Below are 24,217 nucleotides of genomic sequence, written 5' to 3'. Positions count from 1 at the left end.
ACAAAGCTATAAAACGAAGCCATTATCTAGACCAGAACTCTCAAAAAAGTGCCAGCAGAGCATACAAGAAGAGTCATAAACGATAAATTTTCAAACTTAAAAATCACAAGTTACTAAAAAATTTCCAGCTGCTAGAACTCTCATCTCAGGGGCTAGAACTCCTCGATTTCTTTAAGATTATTAACGTACCTATTGAACAAAGCCATTAACTAGAACAGAACTCTCAAAAAAGTGCCAGCAGAGCATACAAGAAGAGTCATGTTGCACTAATTTTCAAACTTATTATCATACGCCATGAAAAAAATTCCAGCTGCTAGAACTCTGATCTCAGAGGCTAGAACTCCTCGATTTCTTAAATATTATTGACAAAGCTATAAAACGAAGCCAACAACTAAACCAGAACTCTCAAAAAAGTGCCAGCAGAGCATACAAGAAGAGTCATAAACGATAAATTTTCAAACTTAAAAGTCAAGAGTTACTAAAAAATTTCCAGCTGCTAGAACTCTCATCTCAGGGGCTAGAACTCCTCGATTTCTTAAAGATTATTAACATACCTATTGAACAAAGCCATTAACTAGAACAGAACTCTCAAAAAAGTGCCAGCAGAGCATACAAGAAGAGTCATGTTGCACTAATTTTCAAACTTATTATCATACGCCATGAAAAAAATTCCAGCTGCTAGAACTCTGATCTCAGAGGCTAGAACTCCTCGATTTCTTAAATATTATTGACAAAGCTATAAAACGAAGCCATTATCTAGACCAGAACTCTCAAAAAGTGCCAGCAGAGCATACAAGAAGAGTCATAAACGATAAATTTTCAAACTTAAAAGTCACAAGTTACTAAAAAATTTCCAGCTGCTAGAACTCTCATCTCAGGGGCTAGAACTCCTCGATTTCTTAAAGATTATTAACATACCTATTGAACAAAGCCATTAACTAGAACAGAACTCTCAAAAAAGTGCCAGCAGAGCATACAAGAAGAGTCATGATGCACTAATTTCCAAACTTATTATCATACGCCATGAAAAAAATTATAGCTGCTTGAACTCTGATCTCAGAGGCTAGAACTCCTCGATTTCTTAAATATTATTGACAAAGCTATAAAACGAAGCCATTATCTAGACCAGAACTCTCAAAAAAGTGCCAGCAGAGCATACAAGAAGAGTCATAAACGATAAATTTTCAAACTTAAAAATCACAAGTTACTAAAAAATTTCCAGCTGCTAGAACTCTCATCTCAGGGGCTAGAACTCCTCGATTTCTTTAATATTATTAACATACCTATTGAACAAAGCCATTAACTAGAACAGAACTCTCAAAAAAGTGCCAGCAGAGCATACAAGAAGAGTCATGTTGCACTAATTTTCAAACTTATTATCATACGCCATGAAAAAAATTCCAGCTGCTAGAACTCTGATCTCAGAGGCTAGAACTCCTCGATTTCTTAAATATTATTGACAAAGCTATAAAACGAAGCCATTATCTAGACCAGAACTCTCAAAAAGTGCCAGCAGAGCATACAAGAAGAGTCATAAACGATAAATTTTCAAACTTAAAAGTCACAAGTTACTAAAAAATTTCCAGCTGCTAGAACTCTCATCTCAGGGGCTAGAACTCCTCGATTTCTTAAAGATTATTAACATACCTATTGAACAAAGCCATAAACTAGACCAGAACTCTCAAAAAAGTGCCAGCAGAGCATACAAGAAGAGTCATGATGCACTAATTTTCAAACTTATTATCATACGCCATGAAAAAAATTCCAGCTGCTAGAACTCTGATCTCAGAGGCTAGAACTCCTCGATTTCTTAAATATTATTGACAAAGCTATAAAACAAAGCCATTGACTAGTCCAGAACTCTCAAAAAAGTGCCAGCAGAGCATACAAGAAGAGTCATAAACGATAAATTTTCAAACTTAAAAGTCAAGAGTTACTAAAAAAATTCCAGCTGCTAGAACTCTCATCTCAGGGGCTAGAACTCCTCGATTTCTTAAAGATTATTAACATACCTATTGAACAAAGCCATTAACTAGAACAGAACTCTCAAAAAAGTGCCAGCAGAGCATACAAGAAGAGTCATGATGCACTAATTTCCAAACTTATTATCATACGCCATGAAAAAAATTATAGCTGCTAGAACTCTGATCTCAGAGGCTAGAACTCCTCGATTTCTTAAATATTATTGACAAAGCTATAAAACGAAGCCATTAACTAGACCAGAACTCTCAAAAAAGTGCCAGCAGAGCATACAAGAAGAGTCATAAACGATAAATTTTCAAACTTAAAAATCACAAGTTACTAAAAAATTTCCAGCTGCTAGAACTCTCATCTCAGGGGCTAGAACTCCTCGATTTCTTAAAGATTATTAACATAGCTATTGAACAAAGCCATTACCTAGACAAGAACTCTCAAAAAAGTGCCAGCAGAGCATACAAGAAGAGTCATGATGCACTAATTTTCAAACTTATTATCATACGCCATGAAAAAAATTCCAGCTGCTAGAACTCTGATGTCAGAGGCTAGAACTCCTCGATTTCTTAATATTATTGACAAAGCTATAAAACGAAGCCATCAACTAAACCAGAACTCTCAAAAAAGTGCCAGCAGAGCATACAAGAAGAGTCACAAATGATAAATTTTCAAACTTAAAAATCACAAGTTACTAAAAAATTTCCAGCTGCTAGAACTCTCATCTCAGGAGCTAGAACTCCTCGATTTCTTTAAGATTATTAACATACCTATTGAACAAAGCCATTAACTAGAACAGAACTCTCAAAAAAGTGCCAGCAGAGCATACAAGAAGAGTCATGATGCACTAATTTTCAAACTTATTATCATACGCAATGAAAAAACTCCAGCTGCTAGAACTTTGATGTCAGAGGCTAGAACTCCTCGATTTCTTAAATATTATTAACAAAGCTATAAAACGAAGCCATCAACTAAACCAGAACTCTCAAAAAAGTGCCAGCAGAGCATACAAGAAGAGTCATAAACGATAAATTTTCAAACTTAAAAATCACAAGTTACTAAAAAATTTCCAGCTGCTAGAACTCTCATCTCAGGGGCTAGAACTCCTCGATTTCTTTAAGATTATTAACATACCTATTGAACAAAGCCATTAACTAGAACAGAACTCTCAAAAAAGTGCCAGCAGAGCATACAAGAAGAGTCATGATGCACTAATTTTCAAACTTATTATCATACGCCATGAAAAAAATTCCAGCTGCTAGAACTCTGATCTCAGAGGCTAGAACTCCTCGATTTCTTAAATATTATTGACAAAGCTATAAAACGAAGCCATTAACTAGACCAGAACTCTCAAAAAAGTGCCAGCAGAGCATACAAGAAGAGTCATAAACGATAAATTTTCAAACTTAAAAGTCACAAGTTACTAAAAAATTTCCAGCTGCAAGAACTCTCATCTCAGGGGCTAGAACTCCTCGATTTCTTTAAGATTATTAACATACCTATTGAACAAAGCCATTAACTAGACCAGAACTCTCAAAAAAGTGCCAGCAGAGCATACAAGAAGAGTCATGATGCACTAACTTTCAAACTTATTATCATACGCCATGAAAAAAATTCCAGCTGCTAGAACTCTGATCTCAGAGGCTAGAACTCCTCGATTTCTTAAATATTATTGATAAAGCTATAAAATAAAGCCATTAACTAGACCAGAACTCTCAAAAAAGTGCCAGCAGAGCATACAAGAAGAGTCATGATGCACTAATTTTCAAACTTATTATCATACGCCATGAAAAAAATTCCAGCTGCTAGAACTCTGATCTCAGAGGCTAGAACTCCTCGATTTCTTAAATATTATTGACAAAGCTATAAAACGAAGCCATTAACTAGACCAGAACTCTCAAAAAAGTGCCAGCAGAGCATACAAGAAGAGTCATAAACGATAAATTTTCAAACTTAAAAGTCACAAGTTACTAAAAAATTTCCAGCTGCTAGAACTCTCATCTCAGGGGCTAGAACTCCTCGATTTCTTAAAGATTATTGACAAAGCTATAAAACGAAGCCATCAACTAGACCAGAACTCTCAAAAAAGTGCCAGCAGAGCATACAAGAAGAGCCATAAACGATAAATTTTCAAACTTAAAAGTCACAAGTTACTAAAAAATTTCCAGCTGCTAGAACTCTCATCTCAGGGGCTAGAACTCCTTTATTTCTTAAATATTATTGACAAAGCTATAAAACGAAGCCATCAACTAAACCAGAACTCTCAAAAAAGTGGCAGCAGAGCATATAAGAAGAGTCATAAACGATAAATTTTCAAACTTAAAAATCACAAGTTACTAAAAAATTTCCAGCTGCTAGAACTCTCATGTCAGGGGCAAGAACTCCTCGATTTCTTAAAGATTGTTAACATACCTATTGAACAAAGCCATTAACTAGAACAGAACTCTCAAAAAAGTGCCAGCAGAGCATACAAGAAGAGTCATAAACGATATGTTTATGACTCTTTTTGTATGCTCTGCTATTATTATGTTGTATTCTGCTATTATTATGTTATTATGTTGTAAAAAAGTGCCAGCAGCTCTTTCTCTCTCTGCTGCACTCTCTCTCTCTCTCTCTCTCTGCTCTCTTCTCTGCTGGCACTTTTTTGAGAGTTCTGGGCAAGTTAATGGCTTTGTTTTATAGCTTTGTCAATAATATTTAAGAAATCGAGGAGTTCTAGCCTCTGAGATCAGAGTTCTAGTAGCTAGATTTTTTTTATGGCGTATGACAATAAGTTTGAAAATTAGTGTATCATGACTCTTCTTGTATGCTCTACTGGCACTTTTTTGAGAGTTCTGGTCTAGTTTATGGCTTTGTTTAATAGCTATGTTAATAATCTTAAAGAAATCGAGGAGTTCTAGCCCCTGAGATGAGAGTTCTAGCAGCTGGAAATTTTTTAGTAACTTGTGACTTTTAAGTTTGAAAATTTATCGTTTATGACTCTTCTTGTATGCTCTGCTGGCACTTTTTTGAGAGTTCTGGTCTAGTTAATGGCTTCGTTTTATAGCTTTGTCAATAATATTTAAGAAATCGAGGAGTTCTAGCCTCTGAGATCAGAGTTCTAGCAGCTGGAATTTTTTCCATGGCGTATGATAATAAGTTTGAAAATTAGTGCATCATGACTCTTCTTGTATGCTCTGCTGGCACTTTTTTGAAAGTTCTTGTCTAGTAAATGGCTTTGCTCAATAGGTATCATAATAATCTTTAAGAAATCGAGGAGTTCTAGCCCCTGAGATGAGAGTTCTAGCAGCTGGAAATTTTTTAGTTACTTTTGATTTTTAAGTTTGAAAATTTATCGTTTATGACTCTTCTTGTATGCTCTGCTGGCACTTTTTTGAGAGTTCTGGTCTAGTTAATGGCTTTATTTTATAGCTTTGTCAATAATATTTAAGAAATCGAGGAGTTCTAGCCTCTGACATCAGAGTTCTAGCAGCTGGAATTTTTTTCATGGCGTATGATAATAAGTTTGAAAATTAGTGCATCATGACTCTTCTTGTATGCTCTACTGGCACTTTTTTGAGAGTTCTGGTCTAGTTTATGGCTTTGTTTAATAGCTATGTTAATAATCTTAAAGAAATCGAGGAGTTCTAGCCCCTGAGATGAGAGTTCTAGCAGCTGGAAATTTTTTAGTAACTTGTGACTTTTAAGTTTGAAAATTTATCGTTTATGACTCTTCTTGTATGCTCTGCTGGCACTTTTTTGAGAGTTCTGGTCTAGTTAATGGCTTCGTTTTATAGCTTTGTCAATCATATTTAAGAAATCGAGGAGTTCTAGCCTCTGAGATCAGAGTTCTAGCAGCTGGAATTTTTTTCATGGCGTATGATAATAAGTTTGAAAATTAGTGCATCATGACTCTTCTTGTATGCTCTGCTGGCACTTTTTTGAGAGTTCTGGTCTAGTTTATGGCTTTGTTTAATAGCTATGTTAATCATCTTAAAGAAATCGAGGAGTTCTAGCCCCTGAGATGAGAGTTCTAGCAGCTGAAATTTTTTTAGTAACTTTTGATTTTTAAGTTTGAAAATTTATCGTTTATGACTCTTCTTGTATGCTCTGCTGGCACTTTTTTGAGAGTTCTGGTCTAGTTAATGGCTTTATTTTATAGCTTTGTCAATAATATTTAAGAAATCGAGGAGTTCTAGCCTCTGACATCAGAGTTCTAGCAGCTGGAATTTTTTTCATGGCGTATGATAATAAGTTTGAAAATTAGTGCATCATGACTCTTCTTGTATGCTCTGCTGGCACTTTTTTGAGAGTTCTTGTCTAGTTAATGGCTTTGTTCAATAGGTATGTTAATAATCTTTAAGAAATCGAGGAGTTCTAGCCCCTGAGATGAGAGTTCTAGCAGCTGGAAATTTTTTAGTAACTTGTGATTTTTAAGTTTGAAAATTTATCGTTTATGACTCTTCTTATATGCTCTGCTGCCTTTTTTTGAGAGTTCTGGTTTAGTTGATGGCTTCGTTTTATAGCTTTGTCAATAATATTTAAGAAATCGAGGAGTTCTAGCCCCTGAGATGAGAGTTCTAGCAGCTGGAAATTTTTTAGTAACTTGTGACTTTTAAGTTTGAAAATTTATCGTTTATGACTCTTCTTGTATGCTCTGCTGGCACTTTTTTGAGAGTTCTGGTCGAGTTAATGGCTTTGTTTTATAGCTTTGTCAATAATCTTAAAGAAATCGAGGAGTTCTAGCCCCTGAGATGAGAGTTCTAGCAGCTGGAAATTTTTTAGTAACTTGTGACTTTTAAGTTTGAAAATTTATCGTTTATGGCTCTTCTTGTATGCTCTGCTGGCACTTTTTTGAGAGTTCTGGTCTAGTTGATGGCTTCGTTTTATAGCTTTGTCAATAATCTTTAAGAAATCGAGGAGTTCTAGCCCCTGAGATGAGAGTTCTAGCAGCTGGAAATTTTTTAGTAACTTGTGACTTTTAAGTTTGAAAATTTATCGTTTATGACTCTTCTTGTATGCTCTGCTGGCACTTTTTTGAGAGTTCTGGTCTAGTTAATGGCTTCGTTTTATAGCTTTGTCAATAATATTTAAGAAATCGAGGAGTTCTAGCCTCTGAGATCAGAGTTCTAGCAGCTGGAATTTTTTTCATGGCGTATGATAATAAGTTTGAAAATTAGTGCATCATGACTCTTCTTGTATGCTCTGCTGGCACTTTTTTGAGAGTTCTGGTCTAGTTTATGGCTTTGTTTAATAGCTATGTTAATAATCTTAAAGAAATCGAGGAGTTCTAGCCCCTGAGATTAGAGTTCTAGCAGCTGGAATTTTTTTAGTAACTTGTGATTTTTAAGTTTGAAAATTTATCGTGTATGACTCTTCTTGTATGCTCTGCTGGCACTTTTTTGAGAGTTCTGGTTTAGTTGATGGCTTCGTTTTATAGCTTTGTCAATAATATTAAGAAATCGATGAGTTCTAGCCTCTGACATCAAAGTTCTAGCAGCTGGAGTTTTTTCATGGCGTATGATAATAAGTTTGAAAATTAGTGCATCATGACTCTTCTTGTATGCTCTGCTGGCACTTTTTTGAGAGTTCTTGTCTAGTCAATGGCTTTGTTCAATAGGTATGTTAATAATCTTAAAGAAATCGAGGAGTTCTAGTCCCTGAGATGAGAGTTCTAGCAGCTGGAATTTTTTTAGTAACTTGTGACTTTTAAGTTTGAAAATTTATCGTTTATGGCTCTTCTTGTATGCTCTGCTGGCACTTTTTTGAGAGTTCTGGTCTAGTTGATGGCTTCGTTTTATAGCTTTGTCAATAATCTTTAAGAAATCGAGGAGTTCTAGCCCCTGAGATGAGAGTTCTAGCAGCTGGAAATTTTTTAGTAACTTGTGACTTTTAAGTTTGAAAATTTATCGTTTATGACTCTTCTTGTATGCTCTGCTGGCACTTTTTTGAGAGTTCTGGTCTAGTTAATGGCTTCGTTTTATAGCTTTGTCAATAATATTTAAGAAATCGAGGAGTTCTAGCCTCTGAGATCAGAGTTCTAGCAGCTGGAATTTTTTTCATGGCGTATGATAATAAGTTTGAAAATTAGTGCATCATGACTCTTCTTGTATGCTCTGCTGGCACTTTTTTGAGAGTTCTGTTCTAGTTAATGGCTTTGTTCAATAGGTATGTTAATAATCTTAAAGAAATCGAGGAGTTCTAGCCCCTGAGATGAGAGTTCTAGCAGCTGGAAATTTTTTAGTAACTTGTGATTTTTAAGTTTGAAAATTTATCGTTTATGACTCTTCTTGTATGCTCTGCTGGCACTTTTTTGAGAGTTCTGGTTTAGTTGATGGCTTCGTTTTATAGCTTTGTTAATAATATTTAAGAAATCGAGGAGTTCTAGCCTCTGACATCAAAGTTCTAGCAGCTGGAGTTTTTTCATGGCGTATGATAATAAGTTTGAAAATTAGTGCATCATGACTCTTCTTGTATGCTCTGCTGGCTGTTTTTTGAGAGTTCTGGGCAAGTTTATGGCTTTGTTCAATAGGTATGTTAATAATCTTAAAGAAATCGAGGAGTTCTAGCCCCTGAGATGAGAGTTCTAGCAGCTGGAAATTTTTTAGTAACTTGTGTTTTTTAAGTTTGAAAATTTATCGTTTATGGCTCTTCTTGTATGCTCTGCTGGCACTTTTTTGAGAGTTCTGGTCTAGTTGATGGCTTCGTTTTATAGCTTTGTCAATAATCTTTAAGAAATCGAGGAGTTCTAGCCCCTGAGATGAGAGTTCTAGCAGCTGGAAATTTTTTAGTAACTTGTGACTTTTAAGTTTGAAAATTTATCGTTTATGACTCTTCTTGTATGCTCTGCTGGCACTTTTTTGAGAGTTCTGGTCTAGTTAATGGCTTCGTTTTATAGCTTTGTCAATAATATTTAAGAAATCGAGGAGTTCTAGCCTCTGAGATCAGAGTTCTAGCAGCTGGAATTTTTTTCATGGCGTATGATAATAAGTTTGAAAATTAGTGCATCATGACTCTTCTTGTATGCTCTGCTGGCACTTTTTTGAGAGTTCTGGTCTAGTTTATGGCTTTGTTTAATAGCTATGTTAATAATCTTAAAGAAATCGAGGAGTTCTAGCCCCTGAGATTAGAGTTCTAGCAGCTGGAATTTTTTTAGTAACTTGTGATTTTTAAGTTTGAAAATTTATCGTGTATGACTCTTCTTGTATGCTCTGCTGGCACTTTTTTGAGAGTTCTGTTCTAGTTAATGGCTTTGTTCAATAGGTATGTTAACAATCTTTAAGAAATCGAGGAGTTCTTGCCCCTGACATGAGAGTTCTAGCAGCTGGAAATTTTTTAGTAACTTGTGATTTTTAAGTTTGAAAATTTATCGTTTATGACTCTTCTTATATGCTCTGCTGCCACTTTTTTGAGAGTTCTGGTTTAGTTGATGGCTTCGTTTTATAGCTTTGTCAATAATATTTAAGAAATAAAGGAGTTCTAGCCCCTGAGATGAGAGTTCTAGCAGCTGGAAATTTTTTAGTAACTTGTGACTTTTAAGTTTGAAAATTTATCGTTTATGGCTCTTCTTGTATGCTCTGCTGGCACTTTTTTGAGAGTTCTGGTCTAGTTGATGGCTTCGTTTTATAGCTTTGTCAATAATCTTTAAGAAATCGAGGAGTTCTAGCCCCTGAGATGAGAGTTCTAGCAGCTGGAAATTTTTTAGTAACTTGTGACTTTTAAGTTTGAAAATTTATCGTTTATGACTCTTCTTGTATGCTCTGCTGGCACTTTTTTGAGAGTTCTGGTCTAGTTAATGGCTTCGTTTTATAGCTTTGTCAATAATATTTAAGAAATCGAGGAGTTCTAGCCTCTGAGATCAGAGTTCTAGCAGCTGGAATTTTTTTCATGGCGTATGATAATAAGTTTGAAAATTAGTGCATCATGACTCTTCTTGTATGCTCTGCTGGCACTTTTTTGAGAGTTCTGTTCTAGTTAATGGCTTTGTTCAATAGGTATGTTAATAATCTTAAAGAAATCGAGGAGTTCTAGCCCCTGAGATGAGAGTTCTAGCAGCTGGAAATTTTTTAGTAACTTGTGATTTTTAAGTTTGAAAATTTATCGTTTATGACTCTTCTTGTATGCTCTGCTGGCACTTTTTTGAGAGTTCTGGTTTAGTTGATGGCTTCGTTTTATAGCTTTGTTAATAATATTTAAGAAATCGAGGAGTTCTAGCCTCTGACATCAAAGTTCTAGCAGCTGGAGTTTTTTCATGGCGTATGATAATAAGTTTGAAAATTAGTGCATCATGACTCTTCTTGTATGCTCTGCTGGCTGTTTTTTGAGAGTTCTGGGCAAGTTTATGGCTTTGTTCAATAGGTATGTTAATAATCTTAAAGAAATCGAGGAGTTCTAGCCCCTGAGATGAGAGTTCTAGCAGCTGGAAATTTTTTAGTAACTTGTGTTTTTTAAGTTTGAAAATTTATCGTTTATGACTCTTCTTGTATGCTCTGCTGGCACTTTTTTGAGAGTTCTGGGCTAGTCAATGGCTTTGTTTTATAGCTTTGTCAATAATATTTAAGAAATCGAGGAGTTCTAGCCTCTGAGATCAGAGCTCTAGCAGCTAGAATTTTTACATGGCTTCTGATAATAAGTTTGAGAATTAGTGTATCATGACTCTTCTTGTATGCTCTGCTGGCACTTTTTTGAGAGTTCTGGGCTAGTTTATGCCTTTATTTCTTAGCTTTGTTTATAATCTTTAAGAAATCGAGGAGTTCTAGCCCCTGAGAAGAGAGTTCTAGCAGCTGGAAATTTTTTAGTAACTTGTGATTTTTAAGTTTGAAAATTTATCATTTATGACTCTTCTTGTATGCTCTGCTGGCTGTTTTTTGAGAGTTCTGGGCAAGTTAATGGCTTTGTTTTATAGCTTTGTCAATAATATTTAAGAAATCGAGGAGTTCTAGCCTCTGAGATCAGAGTTCTAGTAGCTAGATTTTTTTTATGGCGTATGATAATAAGTTTGAAAATTAGTGTATCATGACTCTTCTTGTATGCTCTGCTGGCACTTTTTTGAGAGTACTGGGCTAGTTTATAGCTTTTTTTTATAGCTATGTTAATAATCTTTAATGAAATGAGGAGATCCGCAGGAGAACCAAGGTCACTGACATAGCCCAAACTATTAGCAAGCTGAAGTGGCAGTGGGCAGGCCATGCTTGTCGTAGAGGCGATGGCCGTTGGAGCCGGAAAGTCCTCGAGTGGAGACCGCGTTTAAGCAAACGTAGTGTGGGACGCCCTCCAGCACGATGGACCGATGATATTAAGCGGCTGGCGGGAAGTGGCTGGATGAGGAAGGCTGAGGACCGGGTGTGGTGGCGCTCTTTAGGGAAGGCCTATGTCCAGCAGTGGACGTCCACAGGCTGATGATGATGATGATGATGAATAATCTTTAATAAATCGAGGAGTTCTAATCCCTGAGAAGAGAGTTCTAGCAGCTGGAAATTTTTTAGTAACTTGTGATTTTTAAGTTTGAAAATTTATCGTTTATGACTCTTCTTGTATGCTCTGCTGGCTGTTTTTTGAGAGTTCTGGGCAAGTTAATGGCTTTGTTTTATAGCTTTGTCAATAATATTTAAGAAATCGAGGAGTTCTAGCCCCTGAGATGAGAGTTCTAGCAGCTGAAAATTTTTTAGTAACTTTTGATTTTTTAGTTTGAAAATTTATCGTTTATGACTCTTCTTGTATGCTCTGCTGGCACTTTTTTGAGAGTTCTGGGCTAGTCAATGGCTTTGTTTTATAGCTTTGTCAATAATATTTAAGAAATCGAGGAGTTCTAGCCTCTGAGATCAGAGCTCTAGCAGCTAGAATTTTTTTCATGGCTTTTGATAATAAGTTTGAGAATTAGTGTATCATGACTCTTCTTGTATGCTCTGCTGGCACTTTTTTGAGAGTTCTGGGCTAGTTTATGCCTTTATTTCTTAGCTTTGTTTATAATCTTTAAGAAATCGAGGAGTTTTAGCCCCTGAGAAGAGAGTTCTAGCAGCTGGAAATTTTTTAGTAACTTGTGATTTTTAAGTTTGAAAATTTATCATTTGTGACTCTTCTTGTATGCTCTGCTGGCTGTTTTTTGAGAGTTCTGGGCAAGTTAATGGCTTTGTTTTATAGCTTTGTCAATAATATTTAAGAAATCGAGGAGTTCTAGCCTCTGAGATCAGAGTTCTAGTAGCTAGATTTTTTTTATGGCGTATGATAATAAGTTTGAAAATTAGTGTATCATGACTCTTCTTGTATGCTCTGCTGGCACTTTTTTGAGAATTCTGGGCTAGTTTATAGCTTTATTTTATAGCTATGTTAATAATCTTTAATAAATCGAGGAGTTCTAGCCCCTGAGATGAGAGTTCTAGCAGCTGGAAATTTTTTAACAACTTTTGGTGTGAAGTTTGAAAATTTATTATTTATAACTATTCTTCTATGCTCTGCTGGGACTTCTTTGTGAGTTCTGGGCTAATTAATAGCTTTATTTTATAGCTTAGTTAATGAGCTATAAGAAATCGTAGAGTTCTAGGTTCTGAGATTAGAGTTCTAGCTGCTAGAATTTTTTAAAATTACTTATGATGACTAAATTTGAAAATTTATTGATTTTTTCATTTGACTTTTTTTAGGTTTATATGCCAGAACTATCATTATAAAGTATGAGGAACTATAGAACTGAGATACGTGCGTACAGAGAACTCTTTTTTTTTCGCTTTGCTCGAAAATGATCTGCTACCGGAAGTTAGCAGAGCATTATTTCAACTGCGATTTTTTTAGCAAAAACGCCAGAACTATCTTTAAAAAGTATCAGGAACTATAGAACTCTTCTGCATGCGAAGGGAACTCCTTTTTATTTTTGATCTGCTGGCATATGCTCTGCTAAGTTCACGGGCACGCGGATGACTACGCGCAGCACGCGTTCATCGGGAAGAGCGTAGGTATGAAAACCTACATTCTCTTGCCGGAGAGTCTTAGTCAGTAGGCGATGGTCGCCTGACGTTGGGATTTGACTTAAATGCATATAGCGGTCGAGCGGGCACTCGTGAAGGAGATGCCCTGCTGGTCTAATAAAGGCAGTATACACTGCCAGCTGAGTTATTCTCTTATGAAGAGAAGGAGGAACCTTCTCCCTTGGCGGGTCCCCCATGGGTGAGTCTTCCGACTCTTCTTCGGGGGTCGCCTGAGAGGTGGAGGGCTGGGACACAGAGTCTGGGGCTGCAATGCCTACCTTTTTGGGTGGGTTTGCGTGGGACTTAGAGGCCTTTAGCTTACGCTTCTGGACCTTGGATTGGACGGTGGTAAATTCCTCTGTTTCTGATGAGGCTGGTAAAGTCTCGGAGTGAGGCTCCATGGTGATAGTTGGGACAGGTTTAGGGGCTGAAGGCCCGGCTGGGGTCTTGGAGAGAGGCTCCTTAACATGGGGTTTTAACGTAACATTAATTTCTTCCTCCATAGCCATAGCCGGGGGAGAAGCTGGGGATTGACCGAAGCGCATAGGCTTCCGCGTCGGGTCTACCTTGAATTTGTTTAGGTAGTTGGGGTTGTATTTAATTAAGTCGTTAATGTCGACGTCATTGAATATGGTTTGGGGCAGCCCCGGGCCCTGATGGGGCCCGGGAGTAGGTTGGTCGGGGTTAATGGGGCCCATGGTGGGCCCGGTAGCTAAGCAGTTCCCCCTGCCAAGGCAGGGAGGTGAGTACCTAAAGTGTGGCCCTAGTTGGGTCCCCGTCCTTGGGTGACGGGGGTTTGGACCTAAGTTGCGCTAAGCCTAGTGTACTCACGGAACCTGGACCCTGGAACTTACACTTCACTACACACAACGCAGGAACAAATCCGATTAACCTGACAAATCACAACAGTGTCTCTCTTTTAGCGATCCAATCACAAATCCAAACCCTCTGTTCGATTTATTGCTTTTTTATACATGGCAATACCTGTCAGTGTCATCTCTCTTAGGCTACGTTCAGATGACAAGCGTTCAACGCGCGTTTTGATAACGCGCGTTTTTCGCAACAAAGTTTTTCGGTTTGGTATTTCATAATTAAGATTCAGTGCATGCGTGTACGCACGAAAACCTACGTCATTTACAATTGAAAATAGTTGAAAATCATATACAATCAATTTCAAAAGGCTTATATCAATTTTGTTCCTTTTCTCTGGTTTGAGCTTTTTTTTGTATATACGCTTGCATAACTCTCTGAACTTTTTTAGGAGGTTTATCAACAGTACCGTCACCGTTATTGTTAACGCGCCTCCCCGTCTCTCCACCGTCACTGCATGCAGCGTTCCTCTTCCTATTCCCACCAACATTTTCCACATGCAGACCTTCGATTTCAGTCAAGGGAATGTTACTCACTGTTTCAGGTGCTGTTGACTCGAGGGTTCTGAAGAAATTCATTAAACTATTGTACACCGATATGTGTTTTTGCTTTAAATGTTGTTTCAAATTTGTTTTAAACGAAAACTCTCGACGACAATAATTACATGTAGCAGTTTTACTGCCATCAATGGGCTTTTCAAAAAAGTTCCATATTAGCAAATCACAATGAAACTCAGTAAGCGTTTCAGTTTCTTTTATTTTTAACGCGGCGTCGAGCGCACGCGCAAGCGACCCGAATTACACTGAATGTGCGCAACATAGTAATACCTCTAGATACGTTTCCTTAAGACCCCCTACATCCTTGTAGTCATTCTCGTTCGTTAAATACACTCAAAACAACAACACAATATCTCACTCAGTCAATCGTCCTTAGTTACACAAATTATAGCTTAATAGGTAATCAATATTAATTGTCACTATTTTTTTAAACTAAAAAAGCAATCATATTAAAAAGTACGAAGTAAAATAGCATTTATGTGCTTAAAACGATCCTGCAGTAAAATAGCATTTACCTCAAAACTTGGCAATTCAAAATAATTTTGTTTCCGGAAATAACTCTCCTCGGCTCAACCACTTGTTCGAAGCTTCTTTGTCGACATGTGCATGACTGAGATCAGCTCTGTGTCTACCATGCAGACTTTTGTGTCCACATATGAATTTTCTGTTCTTTGTTTATGATTTGCTCATTAGATTGCAGATTCTTATCTTGTAGATTAAGAGGAGTAAAATTCTTGTCTATTTGTCTGTTTGTTAGCTTTAAAATGAAAATATTTTCTCAATTTTATGATTAGGTTATTATGTAAATTTTGCACGTCTATTAAGCCTCTTCCATCTTCTCGGCGTGGTAGTGTAAGTCGTTGGGTACATGTTTTGAGATGGTGTTTTCTATAAGCTGTCATCTGTGTATTATTTATTCGCTGTAATAACTCCGTTTTGGACCATTTTATTATTCCAAACGAATACGTAAGGATTGGTATTGCATAAGTGTTTAAATATAATAATAATGATAATAAATAATGATAATAAATGGGCTTTATTGTTTTCTTATTGCTAGTTCCATAAACATGTAACTTAATTAATGTGTTTAATGTATACTTATATCCTTATTTACTTAATTACAATGAATTTTAGACTAAGCAGAGAGCATGCTGGCCTGCTCCAACAGTTGCCCCGCGTGACGTTGACTTGTGCGGGTTGCGGGGAGCGGCTCCGCCTCCCCCGCTGCCTTGTGACGTTGTCCCGAACAAAAAGATCAGGGCCCCAAGTCTGCTATTTTACATGATTTGTCATTGAAGTTCAATGCAATTTTAATTCAATTACCATTGGTTCATAATTTCGTAGTCTACTAAATTCACAATGGCCGATCGATGGTCTTATAATTGGATTGTAGTTGTATTGTAGTTGGTATTGCCATTTGCTCAAAAAGCGTTTGCCGAAATGAGTCCAAAAAAAAAATACATATTAAAAACGTATATTTAAGCTAGATTCGATTATAAATGTTATCTATTTGTGTTTTAAAGATTAAGCCTTAAGTAAAATGATCATAAAAAGCCAAAAAGATAAATTTTAAGTGCAATCTAAAAAATAAAATGTCAAAAATAATTATATAATAATTATATTTCATCTGTAAATGTCGAATTGACATTAAATGTCAATGTCATTTGATAGTTCTTGCAATAAGCAATTTGAATTTTGATTTTTGATTTTTGAGGCGACTGGCGAATACCTGCCTAGGGCGTTGTCCACACTGCCAGCCTAACGCGGTTGCGATGACGGGCGCGAATTATCTAACATACGAAACCGCCGTTTGCGTCCATAGTGTAGAGACTAAGGCGGGCGCCTAGCGCGACGGGCTTGAGCGAGATAGCGCGCGTTGTTTTCAAACGTTCTTTTCCCCGCGTTATGGCCACACTACGGGCCTAATCAGCAAGCGATCTAAAGCGCGGGTAGCGGGGGTATCAAACCAGTTCAGTCTTGTCGCTCGGCGTCTGCGCGTGTGCATAACTACATTTCAAACATATTACATATATATTCAAATATATTTACATTTTAAATGGCGGTAAACACAGAACTATTTATAAGTGTGATTCAAGCTAAAACACCTATATGGCAAAGTAAGCATCCACACCACAGTAATCGCACAGTAATAAGAAAGTTATGGAACGAAATAAAAGAACAATTTCCTGGAAGTGAAGGTAAATTTAATATACTTATACCTAAATAATTACAATCTTTGATATTGTTCCCAGAAATAGTTTGTGAATTTTATACGAACATTTTTGGCTCTTCGTGATGGATTATTATTATTTACTCCGAGGTTTCTGTGATGATTTTCATATATTGGTGGGTTAGATAGCACACTTTGGACATCCAGATCACAATCACTGTTAAAATCCATGATGACATTATGCAGTATGCACGCAGCTTTTATTATAGACAAGGCATTCTTTCTGTTAGTTTCGATAGGTTTCAGTAGTATTCTCCATTTACATGTTAAAATACCAAATGCGCATTCGATTGTTTGCCTAGCTGTAGATAATCTGATGTTAAAACATTTTCTCTCATTGAGTACCCTCTCGGGATAAGGACGCATTAAATAATGTTTTAACGGATATGCTTCATCACCCACTAGGACGTAGGGTGCAATGACGTCAGAATTTGAAAGTCTCTCTGGCATAGGAATTTTGTATTTTTTTTTTTCTATAAGCTTATACAGTGTTGATGCAATAAAAGTACCACCATCACTTTGCTTGCCTCGACCGCCTACTTCGATTGCAACAAATTTCCTTTTTGCATCAGCCACAGCTTGCATGACGATGCTATTAAGTGATCAAACGAACTTCCAAGTGAAGTTCGATCATTATTATATGAGTTGCTTCATTAGAATATATGATTTTATACACTGTAGTTTCCCTATTTACTCGGTAACCTCGCACAATTTTTAAAGATTTTTTAAAACAATTCAAAACTAGTTTCCGATACATTCTCCCCCACTCCGCCATCTTGGCCTGCGCTCATTATTTTAGAGTATGTAGTGTAACATGTACAAAACTTTCTATTATTTGGGATAAGCCATGCACGGGAGGGAGGGAGATCATATATTCTAATGAAGCAACTCATATAATAATGATCGAACTTCACTTGGAAGTTCGTTTGATCACTTATTATATATTCTTTGCTTCATTATTCATATATGATTTTATACACTGTAGATGTTCAGAGGAGAAAGTATTGGAATTAAAAGTAGGTATAATCTGTTATTGTTATTGTTTTATTTATGATACAAATCAACTTAGTATGTAAGTATTTTAATAATCACATGTAATTACCCACCTAGTTCTTATTAATCTAAGTAACTAGTTCACTGTTCTAATCAACCATTAATCAATTAATTAATTCGTATATTAGTTTATTGATTGCGTAAACAAACTGATCGGGCGAATTCTCCTTCGTCCAGGATAATTCTGTTGTAGAATCGAGCAAATGAGTCAGAGGAGCTAGTCCAGCCTGCGGTTTTACGGATAGTTTCGATATTGACGCCAGCAGAGCTCGCGGCCGAAGTAGACGCGTGGCGCGTACTGTGCGCACCGAATACCCCGACGTCTACACCACTCTCTGACAGCACTTGCTTTATCCACCTGCTGATGGATTGCGTCGTAGCAGGTTTATGTGGCCGCTTATGTGTCAACAGTAGCGTATCTGTTCCCTCAGGTCTTATATTTCTAGTTTTAGAAATGTAATCTGAGAGAACGGTAGCTGGGCAAATACTTACATTTTCTCTGAAGTATGGCAGGCACAAAACTGGTTGATTCCTACCAGGAGCAGACGTTTTTATAAGGTCTGTTATCATTATCTTGACGCCGTTCTCGGAAAACTTGATATTGTCGAGCTTAATGAGAGACAGCGTTTGTACCCTGTGAGCGGTACACAGTGCTAAACAGACTACGAGTTTTTTCGTGATTTTTTCGAGGGAAAGCTCGGTATTAGGAAACCATGTTGAAATAAGGTTTAACACAACTTGAGGATCCCAAGTGCTCGAATATTTGGATTGCACAGGCCTCGATTTGTATGCACCTTTAAGAAGGCGCTTCACACACTCATCAGAGCCGATGTTATTACCTATAAATGCTGACAAAGCAGAACGGTGAGAATTTAAACTGCCATACGCACAACCATTATTAAATTGTGTTGTTAGGAATGTAAGTATGAATTTTTTCGAGGGTTCGAACACGTCAACGTTGTTCTCGACGCAATATTGCCACCACAGCTTAAGCGAAGTGTTATACTGTTTTACAGTACTGTCAGAGAGCGAAGCTAACATCAGTGTAGACGATGCAGGACAGGCGCCTTTTCGGATGAATGACTGCCGCAGAGCCTCGCGACAGCCAGGGTAAGGCGCTTGTGCAAGGGATGATGATCTCTGAAATGAGATTGCAAGAGGTTTTTATTGGGATTTAAATAATGCACATCTGAAACTATTAAGCTTTGCAGTAGTGGGAACCACGGCTGCGAAGGCCAGTGAGGATATACCAGTATACCGTCTGCTTTATCATCAATGATTTTCCTAAGGCATTTAAGTATTAGCGAAAATGGTGGAAAGGCGTAAAAATATTCTGCATGCCAGTTCACCGTGAATGCGTCGACGGATACCGCATCAGGGTCTGGTTTCCATGAGACAAATCTGGAACACTTCGCATTGTCACGTGACGCGAATAAATCTATTTCTGGTTGGCCAAAATATTGTGTGATATCATGGAAAGCCTCGTCAGAAAGTGACCATTCGGTATCCGGATTGATTACTCTGGAGGCGGCGTCTGCGCAGTTTTCTTTGGTATTCACATACGATGCGAATATCCAAAGTCCGCGTTGTTCACACCATTTCCAAAGCACTCTAGCTAAATCGTTGAGGTGGGGATATTGTATGCCCCCCCATACGGTTCACATAGCTTATTGCGGTTGTGTTATCTATGCGTAGTAATATTGCACAGTCAGTTACATCGCTAGCAAACGACTTCAAGCCCAGAAAAGCGGCCATTAATTCCAGGTAATTGATATGGTTCGCTTTCTCTGTGGCTTTCCATCTGCCACTAACTTGGTTATTTTTACATACAGCCCCCCAGCCTGTTCTAGACGCATCGGAATAGATTTCGAGTTTGAAGTTAGGTTGCCTTATAAAATTGGATGTAGTATCAATATTTAAAGACCACCAGTTTAAATCATCTAATATAACATTCGACAGCTTGATTTTCGCTTCGTAATTTGTTCTTGTTTTCCTTGGGCATACCTTTCCGAAGTAAAGGTAGCCACAATTTTGATAAACTGTCGTGAATTTTTTCTCCGTAGTCGGGTGAGTCGGACGTGGACTCCCCAAGGGCATCCAGTAATTCTGGGTCCAAATCTGGCAAATCACTAGCGGGGGCTTCCTCGTGAAGGTCAGGCCCAGCCCCGCCCTCATTTTGGTCGGGGTTATCGTTAGATAACGGCTCCGCCTCTTGTGTGATTTCTGGGGCAGCTAATGCTGACTCCGGGATCGCGTCACAGTTTTGTCCATGATCTCCGGTATCTAAAATTACAATTAGCAATTTTATTTATGAAAATAAAAACTTGTGGGTAGAATGAAAAAGATAAAACTTCGAAAAAGAATTATCTTTTAGGAGGTCGCAGAGGAACGTTACATCTATTTTAGAATGTACGTATTTTCTGCTTAGGTCATCGTTGGAGACTCGCAGTCAACCCCGATGCCTCATTGGTCATAACGATTTGATAATATCTAGTTTTGGGGTATGTCAAAGTTATTGACTCGCAGTCAATCCCAGTGCATTCCAAAACTTATGTTTACTTTCACTTCACTAAAAGGTACTTAGTACTTTTGTAAAGGTACTTTTGACACAATAATAACAAAAAAACACTTTACTAACCTTCTTCGTCCGACGACGATTCAATCGGAGAAATAATTCTCCGCCTTCTTTTCTCTTTTTCTTCGATTTTCCTTATTTTTCTTTCGTATTTCTCAATTTGAGACTGCGCACTTCTTTTCGGCATGATGCTCGGAAGGCGCGTGCAATCGTTACCGCGCACAAAAAAGGAATGAGCGCAGGCCAAGATGGCGGAGTGGGGGAGAATGTATCGGAAACTAGTTTTGAATTGTTTTAAAAAATCTTTAAAAATTGTGCGAGGTTACCGAGTAAATAGGGAAACTACAGTGTATAAAATCATATATGAATAATGAAGCAAAGAATATATAATTCTTTTTTTATAGCACCAATGTGCTGAACCTGATTTTGGTGGTTTTTTTATTTCGCAATGTTTCCCATCAATTGCTCCAATGCAGTGTGGGAAGTTCCAGGTGGCTTCAAAATCTTCGGCGATAGTTTTCAGACGTTGTTCTGTTGGTATCGGCATATGTAGAGGAACTAACTCAGTCCATAAAACACGGCAAGTTTCGTGAACGATGGACGCAATGGTGCTTTTTCCCATGCGAAAACTATAAGCCAATGCTCTAAACCCTGTTCCTGTTGACAAAAACCTGAAAGAAAACAGTAGATAAAAATATAAAGTTATTGTTACAGAAAAACAATTGCGTAAGAAGTGGAAGAATCTGCGTGATCAGTATAGAAAAGAAAAAAAAAAATTCCCTACACCGCGCTCTGGTGACGGTGGCGACGAAATAGAGAGTACGTGGCCATACTTTCAACTTATGCAATTTATAAACGATGACATTACCCCAGAAGTCATGACGGGAAATCTAAATGAAAGTGATTCAGAATCCCTCAACGAGCAACATAACACCGCTGAAGTATTGAGTCCGGGTACTTCAACCTGCAGTAGTCACACAACCGCATCAAAACGTAAGAAAACTACATCCGATTATAGGGGTGAGCTTATAGAATTAGAAAGAAAAAAAATTTCATTAATTGAACAGAAAATGGCGTCAAATAGTGACCAATCGGAGAAATGTGACGATTTTCATTTTTTTATGAGTCTCCTGCCACAAATGAAACAATTTAATGAATTACAAAAGTTACGCATTCGAAATAAAATTACCCAAGTCATAATAGACGAAGCAGAAAGGATGCAGTTTTCCCATCGTCAAAGTTACGTGGACAATAATAATTATGGAGGATACTCTTCTGGCAACTACGCTAATTATTAATTTTTTTTTGTGATTACATAACTTTTCTTAACTACTTGATTATTTACATAAATACTACTTATTAAAAAATCTCGTTTTATTCTTACCTTAGAGTTAAAAACAATTTCTCCGCAGGACTAATACTTTTGCGAAAGTTTGTATCTTCTTTCGTGATTTTAGGTGCTATTTTACTCAAGATGTAGTCAAATGTTGAGATTGACATTCGAGTGTACTCGAAGAATTTTGTGGGGTACAATCTCAATTTTTCGAACAAATTAAAAAATTCCCCATTTAATTCTCTGTTTTTATTTATTTCGTGTACACCATCTCTTGTGTTCAATACTTCCCATCTCAAGATCGGACTCTCTAGTAAAAATACCAAATCCTCGTCCATGGTTTGCAACACCTGAAATACGTCTGATCGCTACAACAGCTCGCACGTCACTGTGGCCACCGCAACGCCCCCGCCGTCGCACCCGCCACAGGCCCTAGTCACCGCGCATTCACTGTGGACGCACACTAGGTAGACAGAATATTTAAATCTGTGAAGTGTGAATATTATAAGGGACTGCGAAAATGGCAGTAGTGGAGCAGATTTCATCGCTGCTAGACTATTTGGAGAGCCATCCCGGTGACTGCAACCGCACCCGCGACGGGGCAAAGCCTGGCTAAGCGGTGTTCGCAGGCTAAAATGCAGACGCAATTTTGGCTCAAGCCCAGGCGACGGAAAACTTGGCTGCAGCAATTGTCAGACTGGGGACTGCAACAAACCAAGCTGCTGCTAGGCTGGCTGCAGCAATTTAAAAGTTTGCTGCTGCATTTAGCAGGACAGCAGGAGGAGCAGGAGATGCAACGAGTGTTGCATTTCCCTCGAAAAAGGTTGCCTTTTTATTCATTTAATATTTAAAAACAATTTAGTCATTAGGTATATTATATTGAATAAACAGTAGTTTATTGTTTTCAGAAATGTCGCACAAAACAGCTATCAGGATTAGAATCTGATGACTACATTCAAGGTACAATTTAGTGTCTGTTCAAAGAAATTAAATGGAAAATACTCTGGTAATGGTGTCAGATCAGCAAATTATTATTATTATCAATTATGTACTATGCTTGGAGTTTCCAATATTAATCTAATCAAATATTGAATAGAAACAGACATTACATTGTGGAATTCCATGATATTTAAAGAAAAATTAATATTCTTATGTTTCGCTATAATCGCTAAACAGTTATGCGGATTATATGTAGGAAAGAAATATTCTTTTTCTTTAAAAATCTAATCAAAGTCTAGTCAAAATTCAAAATCATTTATTTCAATTATTTATTATTAACTTCATGCATTTCTCCACAGCCTGTTGATGAGAGCCTGCTGCAGCACCCTACCTTCAAGCAGACCTTGGTTAACTCGATGGCTTTGTGAATGCTGTCCTGCAATAGCACTTTCCAACTCGGCCCTTGAATTGTGTTCATCCTAAAATATACAATAATGTTGTTTAATTCATAATAATATTACTCTTATACACGGTGAAAATTTAGTGGTTTTGGAGCCGTGGCGAAGTGAATTGCATCAAGCAATACTATCCATTTCGACCATTCATATTAACCCTAGTATTAAAATAAAAAAAATTGAATCGAGAAATTGTTGTCTGGAAAAATTCGCGAACCAGTAGTAGTAGGTCGCTTTGTCTCGGAGTGGCGCGGGCGCTTGCACTCGGAGCGACGCGGGCACTTGTACCGAGAGCGGCGCGGGCCCCGGCACTCAGAGCGGCGCGGGCACCTGCACTCAGAGCGCATGCGTATTCGCCGCCTACTACTAATGTTTCTCACAGATTCGAGTTTGTGTCGAAATATTTTTTTATCAAATAATTAAAGTGCTTAGTTTTCCAAAACAAACAATTTTAGTTGATAGTATAGCCTAAGGGTAGTTCATATTGCCCTGGCTCTAAAACCACTAAATCACCGTGTATATTAAGGATATTTTACTCTTTTTTATGTTAAATGAATAAACATATTTGAATCGGTCCATGTTAAAAGGGCGTCAGTCACCATTTTCTATGAATTCAGTTAGTGATGCCATTCGTTAGATAATTCCCCGATCCATCTATTCAAATCGGTTTTTCAACAAAAAGACTTCAGTCCACATAAATACAAGCAAAAACTTCTGCCCCGATTTAAGTTTCCATGTAAAAACGGCATCAGTCCAGTGACTGATGCCTTTTTTACAAGGAACCTTTCACTGGCAACACTGCAACCGTCAAACTGTCACTGGTGTTTGTTATTTTCTATGTGTTGGAGGTCAAATTTTACGAAAATTAATTTTGTTTTTATTAATAATAATGGACGAAGAAACAAGATCGAGAAAACGGAAAGTAAATTCGGCTAACTATAAAAGAAATGTGATACAAGTGTAAATTAAAAATTTTCAACACCCCCGACAAATCATTTTCAAATAAATAATTATGTATATCTAGGCAACGTCCATCTTGACAGCTTGACATTTGTCAATTGACACTTGAATATTATGAACCTAAGGGTTATTTAACCTTCTTTTCTACAAGAAAACTAGAAAATAGCTGATAACTTTTAAACGGCTGAACCAATTTTTTTGGATTATAGCTAAGAACACTCTCGATCAAGCCACCTTTCAAACAAAAAAAAGTAAATTAAAATCGGTTAAAAAGTAAATTAAATGCCACAGACAGATACACAGATACACAGACACACAGATACACACGTCAAACTTA

General features: G+C 37.3%; 2 protein-coding genes across 2 annotated transcripts in view; both read right to left on the bottom strand.

Annotated features, from left to right (window-relative positions):
- Positions 1-24,217, bottom strand: part of LOC123878417 — a 35,369-nt gene that overhangs the window by 4,069 nt on the left and 7,083 nt on the right. The window contains exon 2 of the mRNA XM_045925598.1: positions 12,848-13,800. Coding sequence (XP_045781554.1) covers positions 12,848-13,606 — 759 coding nt within the window. The 5' untranslated portion in view covers positions 13,607-13,800. The remainder of the gene's footprint in view (positions 1-12,847; positions 13,801-24,217) is intronic.
- Positions 20,516-22,338, bottom strand: LOC123878416 (protein ANTAGONIST OF LIKE HETEROCHROMATIN PROTEIN 1-like). Its single transcript, XM_045925597.1, has 2 exons — positions 21,578-22,338; positions 20,516-20,864 (listed from the first exon to the last, which is right to left on the bottom strand). Exons 1-2 carry the CDS (start codon positions 21,862-21,864, stop codon positions 20,516-20,518), a joined length of 636 nt encoding a protein of 211 aa, XP_045781553.1. The 5' UTR covers positions 21,865-22,338.

Source organism: Maniola jurtina, chromosome 26 (genome assembly GCF_905333055.1).
Source record: "Maniola jurtina chromosome 26, ilManJurt1.1, whole genome shotgun sequence".
In the NCBI taxonomy this organism is placed as follows: Eukaryota; Metazoa; Arthropoda; class Insecta; order Lepidoptera; family Nymphalidae; genus Maniola; species Maniola jurtina.
Note: the sequence above shows the minus strand (reverse complement) of the source record. Positions and strands in the feature narration are given on the sequence as shown.